We start from the raw sequence: 21755 nt of genomic DNA on the forward strand, positions 1-21755 counted from the left end.
ACTTGCCTGGACTTTGGCACTGGAAGGTCAGCAATCATGCTTTTGTGTCTATGCAGACCTGCTTTTAACCCACCCAACCTGGCCCACAATTATTGCCCCAAAATAACAACTTCTACAAGAACAGAGAGAGATGCATTACTCGGGTTTATTGTTTTGGGAGAGGACTTTGAAGTTCAACTGGAAACAAGCTTAAAATAAACCAATCACCCCCAAAATCCCATTGAAAAGTTCATACACCATAAAACCAACTACAGCAAATAAACTGAAAAAAATATATATCAAATTAGGACTAATTTTACATAGTCATAACTATAGGAAATACTAAAAGTAAAGAAAAGTAGTATTATAGCCCCTATTCTTTATCCCATTAACTTAAAATAATTAGAGTTCTGAAAATGCTTTCATATTTAGCAACTTCAGAAGTTGCAGTAACTCAGGGAAGATCAAACTTGCATGTTTCCTGACTGTGATCTATTATTATAGATAAAGTGCCCCAGGACTTCTTAGCATATTTTGCAAGATGTTCAGTAAGAAATTTTAGGCGGGGAAAAAAAATGCTTTGTTATCAGCAAATCAGAGTATTTCTTGCTTTTTTAGAATCTGTATCAAGTCCTTCATTAACTGAAGAATTTTGCATTTCTCTATAGCCCGATTCCAAATTGATACGGGGTGTAAGAGATGAGAAGCCATATCCCGCAGCTCTACAGGCTGCTCCTTACAAAGCAGCGCAATTCTGAAGTGTGGCAGGGCTCTGCTCTACCAGAGCTTCTTCACGCTCTGCGAGTCTGGCACCTGGAGGTCACAGCCTCTGAAATGCTTGTTTCAGCAAAAACACGAGGACTGCAGGGGAAGTTTTCAAATCAGATCAGAGTCCAGAAAGCAGGCACAAGCTTCAACTTTACTGTTTTCCAAGCAATGGTCATCTTTGCAAGGGAATGATATTGCAGCTGAAAAAGAGAGTGTAGAAAGAAAGATTAATGTCTCAGCTCCCAAACAAACACAGGAGATCAAACACAGCATGAATCAGACCCTCCACATCCCTCTTCCATTGGTTTCCTTCCCTGATGAAGCTGGTCACAGAGATCTTTCCCTTGTGCTCACGTTTGATACAACCCATCTACTCATATCACCGCGTTAAGCTGACAGCCTCCAGCTCTCAGTGAGCACCTGCCACCGAAGTACGTCAGAGCAGGCAGCGACACACAGAGCAGAGCCCAAAGCTGGCCCTGCTGCAGGAGGCTTGCTCTGAGCTGGGCAAAAGCCGCATCCATACCGATAAGCGAAACAGCAACCTACCCCAGAAGGCCCTTCCCAGCCCAGCGCTTTGGTGTCAGCCCCACGTGCACTTTTTTGCCGCTGCGGATTACAGTCACGCTCAGGGGTCTCTGAGAGAGGAAAGAAAAAAAAAAGAAAAAACCAAAAAGATGGCAACTTTCCTTTATCAAGTCATCCCTCTTCATTCTTTTGCTGAAGCACCAAAGGAAGAACATTTGGCCCTGGGGGAACTGCCCTCTTTGGCAGTTCCCATTCCCACCCCTGTAGCTAGATCTGCAAGCAGGGAGCATTCAGTGGGGAGACAGCTCAGCAAGATCTGTCACTTCCACTATGAGGTGCTCGATGGCTGTGGGAGCTTCGCTGGCCAGTCCGTGAGGCCACATGGGTGGCATGGCAATAAGCTCCAGGGCAGGAACAGAAGGGATGATATCCACAGCAAAAATCATGCACCATTTAGCTCTCTCTGTCCAGCTCTCCAGGCAGAAACTATCTCAGTGCTGCGGGGAAACAAGGCTAGAACAGCACAGACTGAATTTGACATTGTTTCTGACATGGAGGAGATGATCTCAGAGATCTAAATTCCATTGAAAAACCTGCAGCTAATAAAGACAGTCAAGGGAACACAGTTACAGCAGAAACTAGCTCACCCCTTCGCTGTGCTGCACCACTGTGGCAATGTTCTGCAGGTTCTGGAAGTTGTGTACGTTGACAGAGCCAAACTCCACAATCTCATCATCGACCTGGAGCCCCTGGACAGTGAGAGAAAGCAGATGAGTATCTGCATTCTCCAAAGACAGGCAATATCTGCCTGTTCACAGGAGCATCCTTCACCTAGCCACATGGAGAGACTTGCACCAAGACCCTAGTCATCTCACCATTTAGGCAACTGAACTACATTATATCCTCTTCATGTCCTTAAAAAGAAAAGAAGCAAGTACTCATTCCTTTTTCTGATTATGGAAGGAGAAATACTGAGGCTAGAACGATCAGTGAGGTCTGGCACACGAGCTGTGTAGTGCAACAATACAGCTGAGAAGAGAGTACTCATCTATTCACAGAACATCCCAACGTGGCCCTGGCACCAGCATGCAAGGGCTGTGTCCGCCATAGGAGTTTTCAAGAATAATTATGCCAGTGGAGAAGGTTACTGAGCATTCAGCTAATGCTTAAGGCTGGGGGGAGGTAACCCAAGAACCCACAACTTATTCCCAATTGTCAGCAAGGAGACAGAGAGAGCCATCTGCCACATTTCCCTTCCAGGTCCCAAAGAAGCCCTCCCTGTTGGCTACCAGACCACACAACTTACCGAGATACTTGCAGGAGAGCCTGGAGTAACTGCATTAACTTTGGCAAAAGCCTGTGGCAGGCTCTGGTTCTGGTTCATCGCCTCAGCCAAGGCTTCTGCCTCGTCCTTGGCATGCTTCTCCTTCTCCCGGGCATGCAGCTGGTGAAGAGCTTCCTCCACCTGCTTCATCAAGGCCTTGTGATCGTTCTGCAAACCTGGGGGAGAAGACCATGAGCACAGAGACAGCAGGAGCGAGTTCCATCTAAGGGTTCTTTCTTGGCAGACACCTCTTCCCCCACAACCGAGCTTTCAGTCTGAAAACAGTGTTCTGGGTCTCTTGGATCTCAGCTGTGGCTAGCAATAACCTTCTGCCAGCTTATCTACTGGGTGCTGGTGACAGCCCTGCTCACGCAGCCAGGGCGCTGGCTATCGATACAAGTTAGGTGCAGAGGAAACCACCCTACAAAGTTCAGTCAAAATGCCAGGAAACTGTAAGGGCCAGGAGGCCCAAAGTCGCCTAGAAATCATTAAGCAACTGAAGTCTTTTTCCATCAAATCATTTCCTGTTAAGTATCTAGAGCAAAAGCCATCCCAAATACAGGGCATGAGGTAAGCTTGAGTGGAAGTAAATGCCAAGCTATTTTTTACCCAAAGTTTATTTTATAAACACCACAAAAATGCGTCATTGCATTTCATGAATCCCAAATAGCTCCACAGCAGCAGCAGAAAAATTTCAATGACTCTGCAACAGCACGCGGACAAAAGCATTTTACTGACCAAGCCAGTCCCTGTCAGCTAGGAGGACAGAACAAAATAGGTTAAAAACAAAAGTCAGACCAACCCCGTTTTTCAGTTTTTCAAGCTGAATTAAATGCTTGCAGTAAACAAACAGCTCAACATGATGTTTCAGTTACTCAAATAGCTGTATGGTTGTTACTAATTGTTACAAACAGGAATTAAGGATATTTGTCCTTCCAAATAACAGAAGCATGTGTGTGTGTCTCACACAGCTATATTTTCACTTCTGTTTATTCCTGCTTGGTGGTGGAGCTCCTCTCCCCTCCTCTGTGAGCTAGGAGAGAGACTTCCCCAGGGAGGCTCTGCCTCACCCAGCCCCGTCCTCAGAGAAGCGTTACTGAGAGAGAATCCACTCACAGATAATGTTGTGCCGGGCGGTGCGAACTTGGTAGAGATCGATATCCGCACGAGGGAAGCCTTCCACATCGACGAGCGGCTCGTTCATCCCAACACCCTTTTGCTGCGGGCAGAAAGGCAGTCACGGAGCTGCAAACCCCCTCTTAGCTTCTAATTGTGCAGAAGAGAAATGCACCTATGTGCTAAACAGATGTTTAACTGAACATCTGGATGGTAAAAGCCTATTTAAAATGCCAGGGTGGCCGTGGGGACCGTCTGACAATAATTTCTGGCATGGCGACTGCTCAGAGATGATCCCCACAGGAGCAGAGGCACCTAAAGCCGAGGAACACCCAAGGCCTGCCCGCGTGGGGCACAGCCCACGGCGCCCCGCAGACCCGCAGCTCTCCGACACGGGGCAGAGGCGGCCCCCGCTGCGCGCTGGCACGAAGGCCGGGGGGGCACGGCCTGCACGGCGGGGGGACGCGCGGGGCAGCGAGGCCAGAGGGCGCCCAGAGACACCCACGCGCCCCCCGCACCCCCATGCGCCGCACGCCCACGAACACGAGTGCGTCCCCGCACATCACCCCCACCACCACCCATGAGGCCTCCTGGGGTCCTGTACCCCCCCGCCTCCCCGTGCACCACGAACACGCACCCCCACCCCCACGCGCGCCCCGCCCATCGCGGGGCCCCGCAGGGCCCGGCCCGGCCCGGCGCGGCGCGGAGCGGCCGGGCAAACTCACGTCCTCCAGGACCTCGTAGTAGGCCTTGATCTGCGCCTCGATCTCGTCCTTCTTCCTCACCAGCTGCTGCACGTCGCTCACCGTGACGGCGCGGCCGCCCGCGGGCTGCGCCATGGCGGCGCCCGGATGCGCGGAGCGGCGCGAGCGCGGAAACCGCCGCTACGGGGAGCGACAGGAGCCAAGGCGTGTCACAGACGGCGAAGCGAGGGGCGGGCACAGGCGCTGCAGCTCCGCCCGCTGAGGAGAGGGGCGGGGCCTGGGGACGGGGCGGGGCCTGGAGACAAGGGGCGGGGCCTGGAGACAGGGGGCGGGGCCTGATGAAGGGGGCGGGGCGGGGCTGCAGCTGGGAGAGGGTCGCTCCGTCCGTGGGACGCTGGTGCGCGGCGGAGCGGGGCGAGAGGCCCCCCCGGCCAGACCCCTTGTGTGCACGGAGCTGCCCCGGTGCTGTTTACGCCCCGTTAAAGCCCTTTGATGCTGATCGTTCCCGGCGGGTGCCTCCGGGCAGCTTCTGGAGCGCGAGGGGTTCGTGCCGCTCTGGTTTCCCAAGCGCTTCCAGACGCGGCGGGCTGGGGGCTGCGTGCGCGTGCGCTGGTGTTTCACCCGCTGACGCCTGCGGAAGGTTTTGTACTTCCTCCGTCTTTCTGCAAGCGCTTTTAGCCGCTTGCGGGCAAGGCGCCGTTGCTTTTTGGACATTCGCAACGTTGGTCTCACGGTGGCCGAAGGAGACACCGAGTGTCCCCAGGCCCTCAGCCCGTTCGCCTGGCGCACGCCCGGTCCCTGCTCCCGGCGTGGGGAGGGGAGAAGGGCTCAGGCGGCCTGGCCCCCCTGCCCAGGGGTTTTGCACCTTAAACACTGACATTGGACAAACCCTGAGCGACGAGCGCGGGCACCGGTTTGGCTGTAGGCGGATGGGCGACGGGATGGCAGCGCGCGGGCGGAGCGGACGTGCCCGCGCTCTCCCTGGCTGTGCCGAAAGCCCGAGGTGGAGGCTCGAGCCCGCCCCAGGCCCCGGGGGCCAAGGCCTCCCGCCCCGGGCCGGCACGGAAAGGGGTGAAGGGCCCCGCGGGCAGGCAGCGGGGCCGGTGGGGAGGTGCTGCCTGCTCTTGCGTCACCCTGCAACGACCGTGGCGGGATTTGGGGAGGCCTGGCGGGAGGGACAACCTCGGGCTCGCGCGGGGCGAGCCGTACCGCCGAACCGCAGGTGGGCCTGGCGCAGGCGGGCGCGTGCTCGTGCCAGCGTCGCCACGGCCATGCTCGAGCCGTGCCGTGCCCAGGTCCGGTCCCGGAGGCACCGAAGAGGAACGTGCTCGTGTGCACGCTGCGTTGTGCATTTAACCTCTCCCTGCTCCGGGCCAGAAATGCAAACAGCCTTGAGAGGGGCCGCGCTGGCAGCCATGCGCACCGACCGCACCAACTCCGAGCCGAAGCCTCGAGGGGACCGAGCGACCGACGGGCCGGCCCCGGTGGGACCCCATCAAGCCACTCATCCCTTAGGAAACCCAGTTCTGCAAGTCCCAAGTCCCTAGAGACAGTCTTGCATTTGGCAGCCTACGCGGCTCTGACCCAGGCCCTGCTCCCTCACCTCTGCCCCGGGCCAGGACCGGTTCCAGCCCAAACCAAATAAATCGCTGGATTGCAACCGTTTCGGGTTGCTGGTGGGAGAAGGTGGAGCCAAGGAGGAGCTTTCTGTCACCCTGTCACTATATTAAACGCTCCCGGAGACTCACTCCCTCTTGCCGCTGTCACAACCGTCAGGACACAAAAATGGTGAGGGTCAGAAAGAGAAATCTGAACCAAGCCGACACCGCGGGGGTTAAACGGCCGTGTCTCCGCTGGTGCAGAATTCCCCGTTACTCGTTATTCTTTCTCTCTGAACGCGGCTTTTTAGTGAATACGATAGAAGTTGTGCAGAAAACGTGTGCTTTATAAACCAACCTTTGGCTTGCAGGTCTCCAGGGATTAACGTGCCATTCCGAAATGCTAACGTGTCTCTCTTTTAATTCTCTCTTTTCAGACGACTTACACAGACAAGGGAGAGAAGGTAAGAGCGGGTTTGCAGCCAGCGGTTTCTCTCTGTCGCTTCGTGCGAAATACTAGCCCTGTTAATGCAAAGCTGATAATATTAATTCTTTATTCCTCGATTACCTGGGAGAATTAAAAGTGGAATTGCACGCTGGCTGGGCCGCATGGAGACGGTTTCTCATTGTAAATCGCAGTTAGTGACAGAAATCCTTTCTTTGGCTTTTTGTTCTCGATTGGGAGGGGAGCGAAGAACGGGGGGTGACGGGTATTTGCCGGTTAGACCTAACGCCTGAGCAGAAGCTTCGCCTGTTGTAACATTTCTTTCTAACCGCAATACCTATCCGCAACCTTTTTCCCATTTAAAGTGTTTTCATTTGAAGTGCTTTTGCCTCTTCCGAGGCCGCACACGCGTCCGGCTGCCGGCCGGGGTTAAACCGGCGTCGCACGAGATAAAAGCGCTGGGCCGGGGCCAGGGGGCTCGCCGGACTCTCCCCGCGCGATTCGTCCCCGCGCCGGCCCTCGGGCAAGAGCGCTTCGGGGCAGGGTTAATCTTTAACGCGACAAGGTTGGCGAGACGCGGCAGGCCCCGTGCCCGGTGGCACCCGCCGGCTCCGGTGGTTTTGCCACTTTTTACGTGGAGTAATTCCCCGGTCGTCACCGCCGGGCTCAGGGAGCAGGGTGTTTGCAGGCGGCAGGACTAGGCTGGATGAGGCCTTTGCTCCCCAAATGTCGTTTTTCCCCCATCCCAGGGCACGGTGCAGCCCCTCCGCTCTCTCCCGAGGCTCTTCCCCGTCCTTCGCCGGCGCTTCCCCGCGCCGGTGGCTCTGCCTCGCTCCCCGCAGCCGCCACACGCTTTGCAAAAGCCTTGTTTTGGGGCAATTGCAGCAGTCAGCTAAGCCAGCGGCGCCCCGGCCTCTCCTCTCCTTTTCCCCCTTTCTCTTTAGCCCCCGCGGGGACGCTTCATCCACTTCCACTCCATCACCTTCTGGGTCGGGAACGCCAAGCAGGTAGGGAGCCGCCGCCGGCGCGCGCGGGCCCGGGGGGACGGCGGCCAGGGCTGCCGCGAAATGGCCGCCGCCTCCCCGGTGCCGCCGCCGCCGCCGCCTCACCGGGGCCCGTCTCGCCCGCCGCAGGCCGCCTCGTACTACTGCAGCAAGCTGGGCTTTGAGGAGCTGGCCTACCGGGGCCTGGAGACCGGCAGCCGGGAGGTGGTGTCGCACGTGGTCCGGCAGGACAAGGTGGGGCGGCCGCCACGGCGCCGTTGGGGCCGCGCAGCCCGCGCCGGCCGCCTCACGCGCCGCCTCCCTTCCCAGATCGTGTTTGTCCTCTCCTCCGCGCTCAACCCCGGGAACGAAGGTAAGGCGGCGGCGCGGCGGCTCCGCGGGGCGGGCGAGGCGGCCCCGGCGGCGGGCCCGAGACCGAGGCGGCCGCCCGCTCGCCGCAGAGATGGGGGAGCACCTGGTGAAGCACGGCGACGGCGTGAAGGACGTCGCCTTCGAGGTCGAGGACTGCGACTTCATCGTGCAGGTAGGCAGCGCCCGCCGGCTCCTCGCCCAGGGGCGGCTCGGCTGCGGCGGGGGTCTTGTCCGCACCGAACGGCGCTCGGTGCCCCGAAACGGTGAGTTACGCGGGGGAACGAGCGGGCGACGAGCAGGTCTGGCCGCGCCGGAGCAACCCTTGGGAAAAGCGACAAAATAAGCCAGCGCCAAGGCCAGCGGCTGCTGCCTCGGCGGTTTCGGGGACCTGCGGCCGCCCGTGCAGCTGGGTCCTGGCGCGGGGGGACGCTCCGGGCCTTCTCCCGGCCACCCGGCCCCAGCCCGCGCGGGCGCCGGGACGGGATTTCTCTCCTCCTGCCCAGAAAGCCAGGGAGCGCGGAGCAGTGGTCGTGAAGGAGCCCTGGGTAGAGGAGGACAAACACGGGAAGGTGAAGTTCGCCATGATCCAGACGGTAAGCGGCGGGCGCTGGGCTGAGCCCCTTCTCCCTGTGTTTCCCCGGCCGGTGGCTCCGGCGTGGGGTTACGCTGCCAGGAGGAAGAGGACCATCTTGAGCCTTGGCCAGGTCTGGCTCAGCTGGACCTTGGCGCTCAGGGCCCTGCGAGGTCCCTGCGAGGAGCAGGGTTGGCACACGACGGCTTCTCTCCCCTCTCGCAGTACGGCGACACGACTCACACCTTGATAGAAAAGCTCAACTACAAGGGGCTCTTCCTCCCCGGCTATCACGCGCCCCTCTTCAAGGATCCCCTGCTGCCGAAGCTGTGAGTGCTTCACAGAGGGCCTGGCCCGGCTCCTTCCCCTTCCCACCACACACCAGCAGCTCCAGCTCGGGCATGACTGGAGATGGGCCATGCTGTCACGCAGGGAGGCTGGATGTGACCTTCTCCACCAGCTCCCTGGGTCCACAAGTTCATGGTTAAGCTCAGTAAAGGCCTCCCCACTGCAGCCCCTCTGGCCTGGTCTTACAAGGTCAAGATGCCCACCCACGTTCAGAGCCACACGGTACCGTGAGGGGCTCCCAGGGATCTGAGTACATTTCCCTGAGTGGGAGCTGGGTGTGGGGTGAGAAATCCACGTAAGAGCCTAGCTGGACCTGCCCCTGCTGCCGAGTGCCCCTTAGCCTGGCTGAGGACTGACCTGGATTTCCTCCTGCAGACCGAGCGCCAAGCTGAACTTCATTGACCATGTCGTGGGCAACCAGCCAGATCTCCAGATGGTCCCGGTGGCAGACTGGTAGGACTGGGGAGGGCTGGCGGGAGGTGTGACACAGCAGTGGCACCGCTGGGCTGGTCTCCAGCATCTCAGCCATTCGTGGCTGAGGGCTAATTAAGCCAGAGCAGAGGGTCATTAACGTGAGGCTAGACCTGTGACATGGCGGGATTTAAACATGTCCTCTGTGGCCCGGGCCAGGTACCAGAAGAACCTGCTGTTCCATCGGTTCTGGTCCGTGGATGACAAGCAGTTGCACACCGAATTCAGTGCCCTGCGCTCCATCGTGGTCACCAACTATGAAGAGACCATAAAGATGCCCATAAACGAGCCAGCTCTTGGCAAGAAGAAATCCCAGATTCAGGTGAGCACACGTGGGCTAGTGCTGGCAGTTGAGGCATCAGGCTGCCGTCGACTAGAGTGGGTCTTGGGTGAACCAAAACGGCAAGGGGCCCTGCACAGCCAGCGGGCGAGCGATTCGGGAGGGCGTGGGAGCTGGCACAGGCTTGCAGGGCTGACAGCGGCTCGCTGGAAAGCAGCCCCTTCTCTGCTTGGTCTGCAAAGGGCTGTCAAATCCTGGCGGAGCAGCTTGCGTTCCCACAGGGCACAGAGCCAGCTTGCCTCCGATTTCACAAATAAAGCGTCTTTTTCACTTCATGGTGTCCCTGAGTTGATTTTGCTTTTAGTGTTTTTAAGCCCGTATTCAGCTGTCGGAGCTGTGATACCGCTAACAGCATGGACTTTTTCTTATAGGAATACATCGACTACTACGGCGGGGCGGGAGTGCAGCACATTGCTCTGAACACCTCCGACATCATCACGGCGGTGAGTGGGACGCGGTGGATTTAGCCCACTGCCTTTGAGCATTTATTTGGCTTTGGGCTCCCTCACCAGACCGCAGGGCGAGGAGCCCCCAGAGGGCTCGGGGGCTGGCGTGTCTTCATGCGGTGGTTGCTGTCAGACCTGGGTCATCCTCCGGCACCATCCCCGCGGCCTGCCCGTGGGCACGGACCAGCTGGCTGCACGTGGAGGGGCCCTGAGTCTCTGCCCGGAGCTCCTCACGCCCAAACCAAAGCGAGCCCCAAGCCTGAGCCGCGCTCGGGCCTGCCCCTGCCTTACAGATCACCAACCTGAAGCAGCGGGGCATGCAGTTCATGGACGTGCCATCCAGCTACTACCAGCTGCTGCGGGAGAGGCTGAAAACTGCCAAAATCCAAGTGAAGGAGAACATCGATAAGCTAGCGGTGAGTCCGGTCAAGTCAGGCACGGCAGAGAAAAGCTTTGAGCTTCAGCCTGGCATCTGCGGTGGACCAGCTCTCCCCAGGCCGTATCACGGGAAGCGTTTCATAGGGATGAGGGATGCAGGGGGATCCCTTTGCTCCTCAGTGGCTCTTCCAGCTAGTTTTTTATTACTTTTCTCCAGGAACTGAAAATCCTGGTGGATTTTGACGAGAAAGGATACTTGCTCCAAATCTTCACTAAACCAGTTCAAGACAGACCCACGCTCTTCCTGGAGGTCATCCAGCGTCATAACCACCAGGTTTGTTTGAGGATGTCACTGATAAAGATAAGATGGGATGGTCTGGGCTTCGAGTCGCAGCCTCTGTGGCTTCAAGTACCATCACCCAGACAACTCCTACCGCTGTTCTTCTACCGCCCCTTTAGATCTAACGAGTCCGTTGCCTTGTCCGCACGGTCTGTAACGGTCTGTCTCTGCAGGGGTTCGGCGCTGGGAACTTCAAGTCTCTGTTTGAAGCTATCGAGTTTGACCAAGATGCCAGAGGAAACCTGACTGTCCTGGATCCCAACGGGGAGATCAACCTCCTCTAGAGCACACGGCTGGGTGAGCGGCAGCCGCCGGCGCTGGCAGAAACGCAGCCTCCGTCCTTAGCAAGCTGATTAACAAACAAAACCAGGAAACGGCCCATGTTTTGGGAAACAGCCCAGAACTAAGTGTCAGACACCCAAGAAAGTCACTGCCAAGCTGGAAATGTAAAAGGACTCAAATCTATCCCGACCCAGCCCAGACGCTGCCCTCTGGTGACTTCACGGGAGAGAGAAAATGGGAAATGTCAAACCTGCCAATTTAACCCAATCCAAGCTACTGAATTCTTAACACAGGGCAGACTTAACATTTCTGTCATAGGAGACATTCAGTTATGGAGGAAGACAGAAGAAACAACCAGGAGTGCTTAATTTTAGTCTCTCCAAAGTTTTCCATTAATTTTAACTATGCGGGAAGCTGAGATAGGAAAGCTGGGAGGAAAGCATGATGGGGTTTGCCTCTCCGTGCATCTCATATTTTATAAGATCTTTTAAAATTACTTTTATATTCCATCTTGAGTTTGAATTTCCTGCGATTATACACTTGGTTTTAGGGTAGTTACAACATTCCTGGAATGAGATTTAATCTAATTTATGTTTTTCAGCCTTCCTTTCAATGTAACGTAGCCTTGCTCTGATACCTTTGAATTCCGGAACTGATGAACAGTTGGGGTTTCTCCAATATTTAATTCAGACTTGGAGAAGTAATTGCTGGAATTTGCGGTGATGGTCTGGCTCACATCCCGGCTGCGCAGGAACGCTTCCCTCGGGACATCGCTCTGGGCACTGTCCCAGGCCTTCCCGAGGGGACTTTCTCCTCCGACACAATAAAACCGTTTCTGTCGCAGCTCGTGTGCCTGGTGAGTTTCCCTCTGTGGCTGTAGGGACACGGGGAGGAACTGAGGCTGCAGCAGACTGAACAACAGCCTTCTAAAAGCATCTGCAGAGCCCAGTTGTCAAATCCTTGGACACAGATAAGGCCAAGAGAGACCAAAGACTGCAAAGGCTCCCTGAGGAGTCTGCAGAGCTCATTCGCGACTGCTGGAGAACTTCACAGGGCTGCTGGTGCCCTGAGTCTTCCGCTGCTGCAGCTCTGCCCTCCAAAGCCCCTGCCCACCCACCGCCGCTCGCCGCTGACCCTGGTGAGGAGCGCTGGAGCTGCTCAAAGCCTGGAGCAGCAAAAGCCCTCGTTCCCAGGCCCGAGCCTGAGGCTCAGGACAAGCCCCCCAGACTCGAGTCCCACCAGCATCCTGACGTGGCGGAGGTGCGGAGCAGCCCTCACGCCCAGCCCAGGCAGCAGAGCCTCGCAGGGACGGGGCTACCATGGGAGAGGAGCTGTGGCCATCACCTCTGGCCACCAAACGTGGGCCTCTGCTGGAAGAAACCTGAGGTTGGAGACGAGGTGTGGGGACCCAGCGGTGGCAGAGACCTGGCCCTGGCCCCAGCCGTCCTCCTGCTCTCTGTCCCCATGGGGTTTGGCCTCCAGCTGCGTCCCCTCACCTTTCCCGTGCCGGCATCAGCCACGTCCCCGGGGAGCCAGGCTGAGCACGGGGAGCGCGGAAGCAACCCGCTGCAAAGCCTGGCTCGTGCGCAGCGACCTCGGAGCACCCAGCTCACCCTGCTGCGGGGTGAAATCCCGGGATATCCCGCCAGCGCCTGGTAATTTACCCACAGCTCGGCCCCGGCGGCTGCTCCTCCCGCAGCCCGGAGAACCCGGGGCCCCGGGAGCAAGTCGGCCTCCAAAACGCCTCATGCAGCCAGCGAAAGCCTCTACGACCACGTGGGCTGCTCACTTCTCCAGTCCCATTTCTAAGTATTTTCTGGCCACTGAGGTCAGCTGTAAAAGTGGGGATAGCTGAGAACCGACCTGGGAATTGCCTCTCACCTTGTGAAACCCTCTGCAGCAAAGACCCTCCCCTGGGTTCAGTTTTCCCCCCTTTACCAGCTGCTCCACCACCCTCTGCCTTAGGTCTCTCTTTCTAAGCTTGGAGGAGCCACTTCAAACACCGCCACAGCATTACAAACCTGCACGGGGAGGCAGGCGGCTGCCGTCAGCTCAGTAAGCGATCAGCAGCAAACCTCAGTTTGGCTTCTCCAGTTCCCTCTCCTGTTAAATGCAGATAATAGAATTAATTTCAGATTTAAATAAAAAGCTATTTAAGAAAAAGGGATAAAAAAAGTCATTTAGAAAAACTCAAAGGCTTTTGGCTCCCTGACAACCTTACAGCATCATCTTAACCAGCCCCAAAAGCCTGAAGCAAGCCGTTATCCCACGGCAAGCCTCGGCAGCAGCCACATCCCGTCGGAGGAGACGGCGGAGCCCATCGCGGTGCCCGCGGCACCAAGCCTGGTCCAGGCGGGCGGCGGAGGGAGCGGCACCTCCCACTGCGCCGAGCAGCACCCGCACTGGGAAGTTAAGGGTTTCCACCAAACTAAAGTCAAAAAAAGGCCCGAAAGGCAGGAGTACCGAAGGAGACGGGCTCTGGCGAGGCTGGAGGAGCAGCGACCCTCTCGCCTCCCCGGGCAGTGCTGCGATTGGCCCTGCAAAACCCGGGAGCGGGGAGCACAGGTCGAGGCTGAGATCTCTGTCCAGGAATCAGGGACAAATTACCTGCCTCCGCTTCCCCCATTTAACAGGCAGTTTGCACCTACGCGCACGCGGCAAGAGGCTCTGCACGAGCGGCTGCTCCTCCGGCACCGGCCTCGCGCCGGGGCTCCGGCACCTCCTGCGGCAGCCCGGCCCGCGAGGGGCTGCTCCCGGTCTCCTAAAACTTGCCAGGATTTCAATCCTACGGCAATTCTCTCTGCTAAGTTCATAAACTTAAACTGCTCGTGTACTTCCTCCACACAGTATTCGTAAGATGGTGTTTAAAAGTCATTGCCAGTACCCCAGGATTAGCGTTTTCAGTAAACCTCTCTTAAAACCACTTCTTTGCACTCTTTTTCTGGATCTGGTTCCTTGAGCTCTCCTGGTTCCTAGCCTGGGTCTGAGAAACAAAAGCAGCCGTGGCTATACATTAAGCACAACAGCATTTTTCTGTAAGAAAAGTCAGTATATTTATGGTTTGCTTTATAAAAGTTACTATAATACAATGGTACATAGTATTCAATTCACAAAAATATGAACAAATATATACAGCATGACACATCCACAACAAAAACACTTTCTTCAAAACAAGATACATACTGGTGACAGATTCTATATGCACAAAACATCCCTAAATTTATAAATTTGCTTAACAAAAGAAAAAGCAGAAATCCTAAATCTTCAAAGCAGAGATTTTTTTCTTCTTTTAAGGAACTTAAAAAAAAATAAGATTTTTCATTCTTTGCAAACCATTTTACCTGCCTCCTTTTAAAGGAGGCCCTTTATTTTCACACTGTGAATTAAAACAACCTGTTGACAGAACCGGGAAACTGCACGCCTCGGGAGCAGGGTGTTCTTTGATTTTGCTTCTAAAACTGCCCATTCGTTTGAGTGTGTCCTTTATAATGTGTTTCTTTTCACTTGGACAAATACTACAGTGGCAATTAAGGAGGAAATTTGTAAAAAGAAAACAAAAATATTAAATTGAAAAAATCCAGTTGCAGACTCGCTTAAATACATTTTAGGTTGTCTATTAGACTATACACATTTCCTCGCTTGAAATAAATAGATTTTGCACATTAGGTTTCAGACTGAGGGGGGGAAAAAAAAAAAGAAGCCTGACTTGGCAATTTTGTCTTCAGTTTCTTAATGCTTCTAATTTCATCTATTTATTTGACAAAAAAAAAACATATTTGTACAGAATTTACATTATACAAAGCTTGACACAAGCTGTAAATGCCACCAGCTCCTTTGCTATACTTAGTCCTTCCTTCTTGCCCACCTTCTTGACATGAGTTAGAGCTGGAATCTGTTTTAAAAAGAACTCCAAATTACAATAGTCACTTTTAATAAATTATTTACATGCTCTTGAAGTACAAAGAAATCAGCAAAAAAATTTCAACATGTTTCTACAAGAAACAGTGTTTGAAGAGAAGATTCTTGAGTTTGCCTATGTACAGAAGATGCATTTTTTTATACTTCAAAATCCTTTTCTCCTTAAATTTTTATTTTATACAGAAATGCACTGAAATGATCCCTGAAAAAGGTCACAAAAACCGGAACTGAAACTACTGTATACTTTGTTGGAGTTTAAAAATGTTTTTCTTGTAGAAAGAAGCTGCTCTATACAATATAAATATCTGCGGGATGAGCCCCTTCCCCTCCCGGGCCCCGGACAGGTACGGACCACTTTTGGGACCAAGCTGGAACTGGAAACGCGGGGATGAACAACAGACAAACGGAGACGTCGGGCGACGGCGCGGGGATCCGCGAGCAGAGCACGCGGCCGAGGAACGCCAGCGGCGAAGGCAGCGACACACCGAACCAAGCTTATTCCTCCCGGGAAACCGAAAATCTAGGTGACATTTCCAAACTTTGGACTATCCTCTAGGATCACTGCCCCACGCAGAGATCCTGAAGCCAGATGCAGCCTCGCAGGGAACACAGCCAACGTCTCGCTCTCTTTAGTTTTAGTTTTAAGTCAAAGCAAACTAGGGAGATGCTTTCCAGGGAGTGAAACTACGTGGGTGAATCTCCGGGGGAAGCCGCACGCGGGGTCTCGGCGGCACCGGCGCGGGCACACGGGCTGCCCCAAGACCCCCGGCTGCCCTTGCCCTTCCCTCCTCTCCTCTCACCCTAAGCCCAAGCCAAAGCACCGCGGAGGGGTGCGAAAGGCACCTCCGGGGCCACCCAGCCCCAGCGAGCACCCGGTCGGTTGCAGGGACGCGGCGGCCGCCCCAGCGCCCGAGCGGCGAGCACCCGCGGGGACCATCCCCGGGGCCGGCCGGAGCCCCTGCCGCGGACGACCTGCGAGCCAGGACTGCCAGGGAGGAAAAGGGAAGCCTCACGCTCGGCTTGGAGCCCAGAGGAAGGTGGGTTTTCGGAAGTGCCGAGCATCGCCCAGCTCCCGTTTTTCCAGGGGGTTACTGGGAGCTCGGCGCTTCGGAAAACCCACTTTTCTGTCCATAATCCTACAAGGGGCTGGTTACGGACGTTTTGGGAGAGCCCGTGCGACGTAGGTGCTCGTGAGCTTTGGCACCCGAATCCCTTCAGTGCTCTAAAAACGCAGGAGCCAAACCCGGCGGTCTCGGTTCAGCAGACCACGGCCGGCCACCCGGGCCGGCTGCTCCCCTCGGTACAGGTTAAGGCAAACCGCGGGGGCTAATCCTGTCCCACCAGAGCTCCAGAGCACACGGAGAAGCTGGGAAATACAAAGTCATCAGCACGTATTTCGGGGCTGGGCGTTTTCCCCACAAACCCACCTTCACGCAGGGGTTTGGCGGAGCAGAGAGGAAGGAGACCAAGAGCATCTGAACTCGGAGACGCGGGAAACGTCTGTGCATTTCCGAAGCTGCGAGAGCGCAAAAGGCCAGAGAGGCGCCGACTGGGGCTACTACACAATAAGAGGAACCACATAAAAAATAATAATAATAAAGAAAAAAGCAGCCGCTTTAATTCCCAAATGCTCCTGCCACAGCTGTAGCTACAACCAATGCTCAATGACAGAAACTATTTGTGCTTCTCATAATTTTAGGTTCTGGGTCACGACTACCCACTTGCTGGAGAGATTTACAAAGAGGGGGAAAAAAACCCAAACCCAAAGGAAACAACAAGCAAAACAAAACCAGAGGTGAAACTACGGACCGTCCAACCCTAGGGACAATCTCACTGTCCTCAGATAGGAATACAGGCGGTATTAAGGCAGCTTGTAGCAGTCGGTGTGTTCCTGCTAGTTGAGGCCTTTTGTTTGGAGAAGAAATTGGGATACGGAGGTCCGGCCTACGGCACAGGCTCCGCTCCAGAGTACGGGCCTGGCAATTCCAAGTAACAGCATAAAAAACTTCTGGGAAACTCACTGCAAGGCTGTAACCCCTGATCACGGAGCTGGGTCAGAGAGTAAACGTCACTAATCAGAAAAGGGTTCAGACAACAGCTGTCCAATTTGCTTTGTGGGGGAAAGATTTTTAGTTTTTAAGTCATGCAGATGTCTGCATTTCATAATTACATTGCCATTTCCCCTGTAAGCCAATTAACAAGGCTTCATACAACTAATCTCTACTTTTAAAGCCAGAGAAATTCAACACAAGCTGAAACACTGATCCTGTCCATCCCCGAATGGTCGGGCATCGTCTCCAGATCACATCCAAAGAAGCGTTTCTTTGGCGTTTCGGCCCATTCGTAAAGGGAACCTCTCGGAGAGCTGCCAGCTTCACCTCGGTACATCTACAAGGGCAACGCGGGTTGGAAAACGATTTCAAAAGACGCCTTCCGAATCTAAAAACCGTTCATTCTCCCACCGCAGATGGGGGAGGACGGCGCTGCTACCGTAACTCGCGCTCGGGAGCACTTTCTTCCGTGCTCGGTGGCACGGGAAGGACGGGCCCAGCCGAGGGCGAGTTACTGTGTAACGGAGGGAGGGAGCCGCACGGCAGCTCCTCTCCTATCACGAGAGGCATCTCCCCCATCCAAGGCCGGAGCACACACTCCCCCCGCGAGCGCTCCAGGGGCAGGGAGGTGCAGGTGACAGGGAGAAAAACCAACACGAGAAATGCATCAGCTGCTTTCCCACCACCACCTGCTAGCGACATGGGCTCCACTGTACACTTAAAAGGAGGGCAAGGTTTCTACAGCGTAACCGAGGGCTGTGCTGTCCACTTAATTTCAGCCTCAGTCTTTTTTTTTCAATGCAAGACAAGCCAATCCGCAAGAAACGGGCATCCGAAAAGGCCATCCGCTGCACCGCGATCCTACAGCTACGTAACTGGCTCCGCTTCTGTATCCAAAATTTTCCTTGTGTGGATGCTGAGGTTTGGATCCCCCAATATACCAGCACAGTGTATGAAAATTAGAGATGAGCCCGAGGCGCTGGAGCTGCGGTCTGCGGCAGAGCTCACCGCTCCCCAGGGCGTCCGGATTCGGGGACTTGTTCGGGCTCATCCCTAACGCAAAGGCAGGACAGTTCACCTACAGCCTCACTGCGGACACATCCCCATACGCACACACGCACCGAGCACACGCACGCAGCCCATTCACACCCCCTCAAGCCGCTGGCTTGCTCTGTAACATCAACCTTACATTTATTTACAGCTTACTCTGAGAAGTCTGTGCAATTGCAGCCAATCAAGCTCCCAACAAACCTTATATGGCATTTTCAGTCTCTGCTTCACATTTAAACGTTGAATGTCTTTTTCAACCAACAAAACTGATGAAAAAAAGGTAGCAGCATTTATGAAAAGATGAAGGTTTATAACAACAATTAAAAAAAAAAAAAGGTACCATTATCCCATCATGGAGCATTAATGTAGGGACCGAACAGAGAGAAGCTAGTGTTTGGATAGACCATGCCACAAAATGGTAATCACCTTTTTGTGTGCGTGTTGAATCTGAAAAGGAAAGAGCACCTGAAACATAAACAGTCCTCGTAAGCATGTGCGCTTTTTGCTTTCATTCGTGATCCTGGCAGAAGTGCGAAACTTGCTTGTTTTTTTTCTTCTCTTTTTTCCTCTCTTTTTTTAATATTTTTTTCTTTTTTAATTTTTTTCTTCCTTTTTTTCTTTTTTTTTCCTCTCTTTTTTGGCAAAGTGCAACCACACCTGGTTACCACAGTTCTGACATGGCCGAAGGTGCAAGAGTGATGAGAAACCTCAAGTTCAGTTTAGGGTTCCCCTGCAGTTCTCAGAGCCACATAGACACGGGATTTTTACATCCTCTATCGGAAACTTGTAGTCGTAGGTAATTTCCTCGTTCACGTTGATGTGCTGTTTCGAGTAGATGACGATCTTCTTTTGAGACTCCACGGTGATCACTTTAGCGTAACAATTTGGCTGCAAGGGTGACAGAACAGGGAATGATTTAGGCTCCCAGTGGCCATGGCTTCCCAGCCTCCACAGAATTATTCCAAACTAAAATAGAGCGGCCGTCCTTTTCCTAGACACCCTCCACCACATTCCCAGAGCCTGGACACAGGGGAGCCAGCAGGTAGCCGGGAGAGGGAGGCGTGAAGCCTGAACGCAGCGCAGCCCTCCTTGTGCTCCTCCACAACATCCACGTTCTGGTCATTCATGGTGCAGAAGACCCTGGATGATGCTACACTGAGCTCGTCGCAGGTTAAGAGCCTTCTCTGCTCACAGGCTAAGAGCAGCTTCTCTGCCTACCAGGGCAGAAGATACTTTTTCTGTGCGGACAATGAAAGGACATTGTTCCCACAGCAGAATAATAATGCTAAGGCTTGTTCTGTTTTAAGGAAATACTCCCTGGATGTCGTTAAACAGTGTTGATCAGGGTCCCCCAGCACAGCTGGGAGATACTGAGTGCACTATCTCACTGCACGTTTAATTTCTCAGGTCTCTCAAATCTCCTCCTCACATTAGTTTAGACTCTGCTTTGATCTACTGCAGGTCCTTAACAGTTAATCACAACCCTGCAACACTTTGCCACTCCTGAGCGTGGCCCTTGTCAGAGTTAGCGAGGGCTTGACAAGATTATCACTTCAGCAGAGCACAATTATATGAAGAGATGTGATACTTACATTGCAGCTGTGATTAATAAACCTGGCAAAGTTTCCGCACTTCGTGGCATCGATGATGGTGTCGTGGTCGACTCTGAACATGTAACTGCTTCCAATGCCTTCATCCTCGTATCGCTTTTCACGCATGTCAGCAATGACCTACAGAAAACCCCCAGGCTGCATCACAACGTGCCACAGAGATGCTCAGAAAAGCACAGATCTACGTTGCACTAATCTCAGCTGCGCTTGTGTCACTCAGCTTTTCAACAGACGTACGATTCCAAATACCCCAAGAGAACAGAGACTTAACTGAAATCACAGAAGTTCAGGATGGGCTTTTCAAGAGCTTATTTCCTGAGGATTTGGGTGCCTAATTCCTATGGGTCATTGAAAATCCCACCCTTTCACCTCCAAACCATATGCCAACCTCTGCCTAGCTTATGCAGCTAATGCCTTACAGCAGGGGCTCCAGCCCAGCATGTCAGACTTGGATAATCTGCCCTTTCAGGGCTGTTTTGCTCAAATTTCACCCTAGCCCAGTCCCAGCCCCACGGTCCAGCTTACCTGCCTGATGTTCTGACCCACGTATTCAATCACCATCTCATCAGCTGCAATGGGCTCCATAGCAAAGAGGCCCCAGTCGTGAATGTGGCTCTTGCAGAATTTTAGTTTTTTCTTCCGGAACTGCATGGAAAAAAACACCCCAAAATCCCAGCCCAGAATTAGCCACAGCACAGAAAGGCGATTCCCAGGTACAGCACCCCCAGCACGTTCCCAGCCACAAGCAGTGCTGGGGTGCATCAACCCAGTTCAGCTCCCTTCTGTCCCAGCAGTGACCGGAGGTGACAGTGGGGACAGCGGAGACAGGAGGTCCCACAGAGCTGCGGTACTTGTTTTTTACCACTGGCCATGCACCATTTGGGAGAACGGACCTTTTGGGGCCACCAGAGTTGCTTGTGCGGGATGTGATTCCCTCCACAGCTTTTGCTCTCAGTGGGCACAGCGCAGGGACGGTCGATAAGCAGTTGCTGGTTACTGATCAGTACACATGCACACACTGTCCCTCTTTCCGTTCTGCACATCTCGTGGTTTTGACTAGGGCTCAAGCTCCACGAGTTCACTTGTCAAGCAGCTCACGTCTCTGCTCCTCAAAGGGGACCACACTAAGCTAAGTGTCACATTTTCCCCGTGATTGCTCTGTTCCTGTCTGTTTAGGTAAATTAGATCACAGAGGTCTTTGAGCTGCATTACATGGAAGTGCAGGAGAGCCAAGTGCCCCAAAGAGACTCTACACTGGCTCATTCCAGAAGAGAAGCTCTTCTGCTCACAGGAGCCGCTACAACCGCGTAGGCTGCAGAGCCCAGCTCCCCAAAGTACTTCTGACCTGCTCTGCAGAGATGATTTTGCAAAGAGCTCAGGAAACACTTCTGGGCCCCACTCAATCCTTTGGCACACACAAAGGTGCCCAGCACAGAGATGACCACAACCAAGGTCAGGTAAAGCTGGCATCCACGGCTTTCTCCTGCCCTGGCTTTGCCCTGCTCCTTGCCAGCCCCTCCACAAAGCAATAATCATATGGTTTGTCCTACCTTGAGTTGGTTGAACTTGAGCAGGTCGCTGTCACAGCTACCAGTGAAGGAGGAGAGGAGTCTGCGTTGTTCTGACCGCCTCTCGGAGCCAGCCCGGGTGGAAGCGTGAGGTTGGGCAGGGATGCTCATACCCTGGGGACAGATGGGTGGTCAAAGCTGATCCCATGGAGCTGACACCCCACGTTCCCAGCCTAGCAACAGCCTCTGCATCGTGTACAATCACTTATGCTACAGCACAACGCTGCAGAACACGCGGCCTCCTAAAACATCCCACAGCGAACACTAACACCAGCCCAGCAACTCCCGAACAGGCAACTCTACACAGCCGGAGCAATGCTTCACCTCTCCCCTAGCCACAAGGTAGGAAGACACCACTTTGCATGACATTGATAGCTGTAGAGGACAGCGTGGGAGTGGAAACAGTGCTGGGCCCCAATTCCTCAACAGGGAAACTAAAGCGCTTCTCTCAGCTGGAAGCTGGACAGGACACGCTGGAAAGAGTCTCATCTCCATTCACACAACAGGAGTTTTGCCACGATCCCTCCGATTGACATTAAGTCAGGGGCACTGGCTCAACCCCATA

General features: G+C 54.3%; 3 protein-coding genes across 3 annotated transcripts in view; 1 reads left to right on the forward strand and 2 right to left on the reverse strand.

Annotated features, from left to right (window-relative positions):
- Positions 1–131: 131 nt before the first annotated feature.
- On the reverse strand, positions 132–4673 carry PSMD9 (proteasome 26S subunit, non-ATPase 9). The gene is made up of 6 exons (XM_026114669.2): positions 4441–4673; positions 3716–3818; positions 2582–2775; positions 1923–2024; positions 1297–1385; positions 132–947 (listed from the first exon to the last, which is right to left on the reverse strand). The coding sequence occupies exons 1-6, from the start codon at positions 4552–4554 to the stop codon at positions 920–922; spliced, it is 630 nt and encodes a 209-aa protein (XP_025970454.1). The 5' UTR covers positions 4555–4673; the 3' UTR covers positions 132–919.
- A 1404-nt stretch (positions 4674–6077) lies between these two features.
- Positions 6078–11836, forward strand: HPD (4-hydroxyphenylpyruvate dioxygenase). The gene is made up of 15 exons (XM_064521964.1): positions 6078–6207; positions 6455–6481; positions 7407–7469; positions 7596–7700; positions 7776–7818; positions 7907–7989; positions 8321–8410; positions 8614–8717; positions 9112–9189; positions 9367–9529; positions 9919–9990; positions 10287–10409; positions 10589–10705; positions 10885–11008; positions 11595–11836. Exons 1-14 carry the CDS (start codon positions 6205–6207, stop codon positions 10993–10995), a joined length of 1182 nt encoding a protein of 393 aa, XP_064378034.1. The 5' UTR covers positions 6078–6204; the 3' UTR covers positions 10996–11008; positions 11595–11836.
- Positions 11837–14021: 2185 nt separating this feature from the next.
- The window catches only part of SETD1B (SET domain containing 1B, histone lysine methyltransferase), a 52104-nt gene continuing 44370 nt past the window's right edge, over positions 14022–21755 (reverse strand). The window contains exons 15-18 of the mRNA XM_026114510.2: positions 21173–21304; positions 20148–20267; positions 19605–19742; positions 14022–18900 (exon numbers count right to left, since the gene is read on the reverse strand). Of these exons, the coding sequence (XP_025970295.2) occupies positions 18727–18900; positions 19605–19742; positions 20148–20267; positions 21173–21304 (564 nt within the window). The 3' untranslated portion in view covers positions 14022–18726. The remainder of the gene's footprint in view (positions 18901–19604; positions 19743–20147; positions 20268–21172; positions 21305–21755) is intronic.

The sequence above is a fragment of the Dromaius novaehollandiae genome, chromosome 17, assembly GCF_036370855.1.
Source record: "Dromaius novaehollandiae isolate bDroNov1 chromosome 17, bDroNov1.hap1, whole genome shotgun sequence".
Taxonomy (NCBI): Eukaryota; Metazoa; Chordata; class Aves; order Casuariiformes; family Dromaiidae; genus Dromaius; species Dromaius novaehollandiae.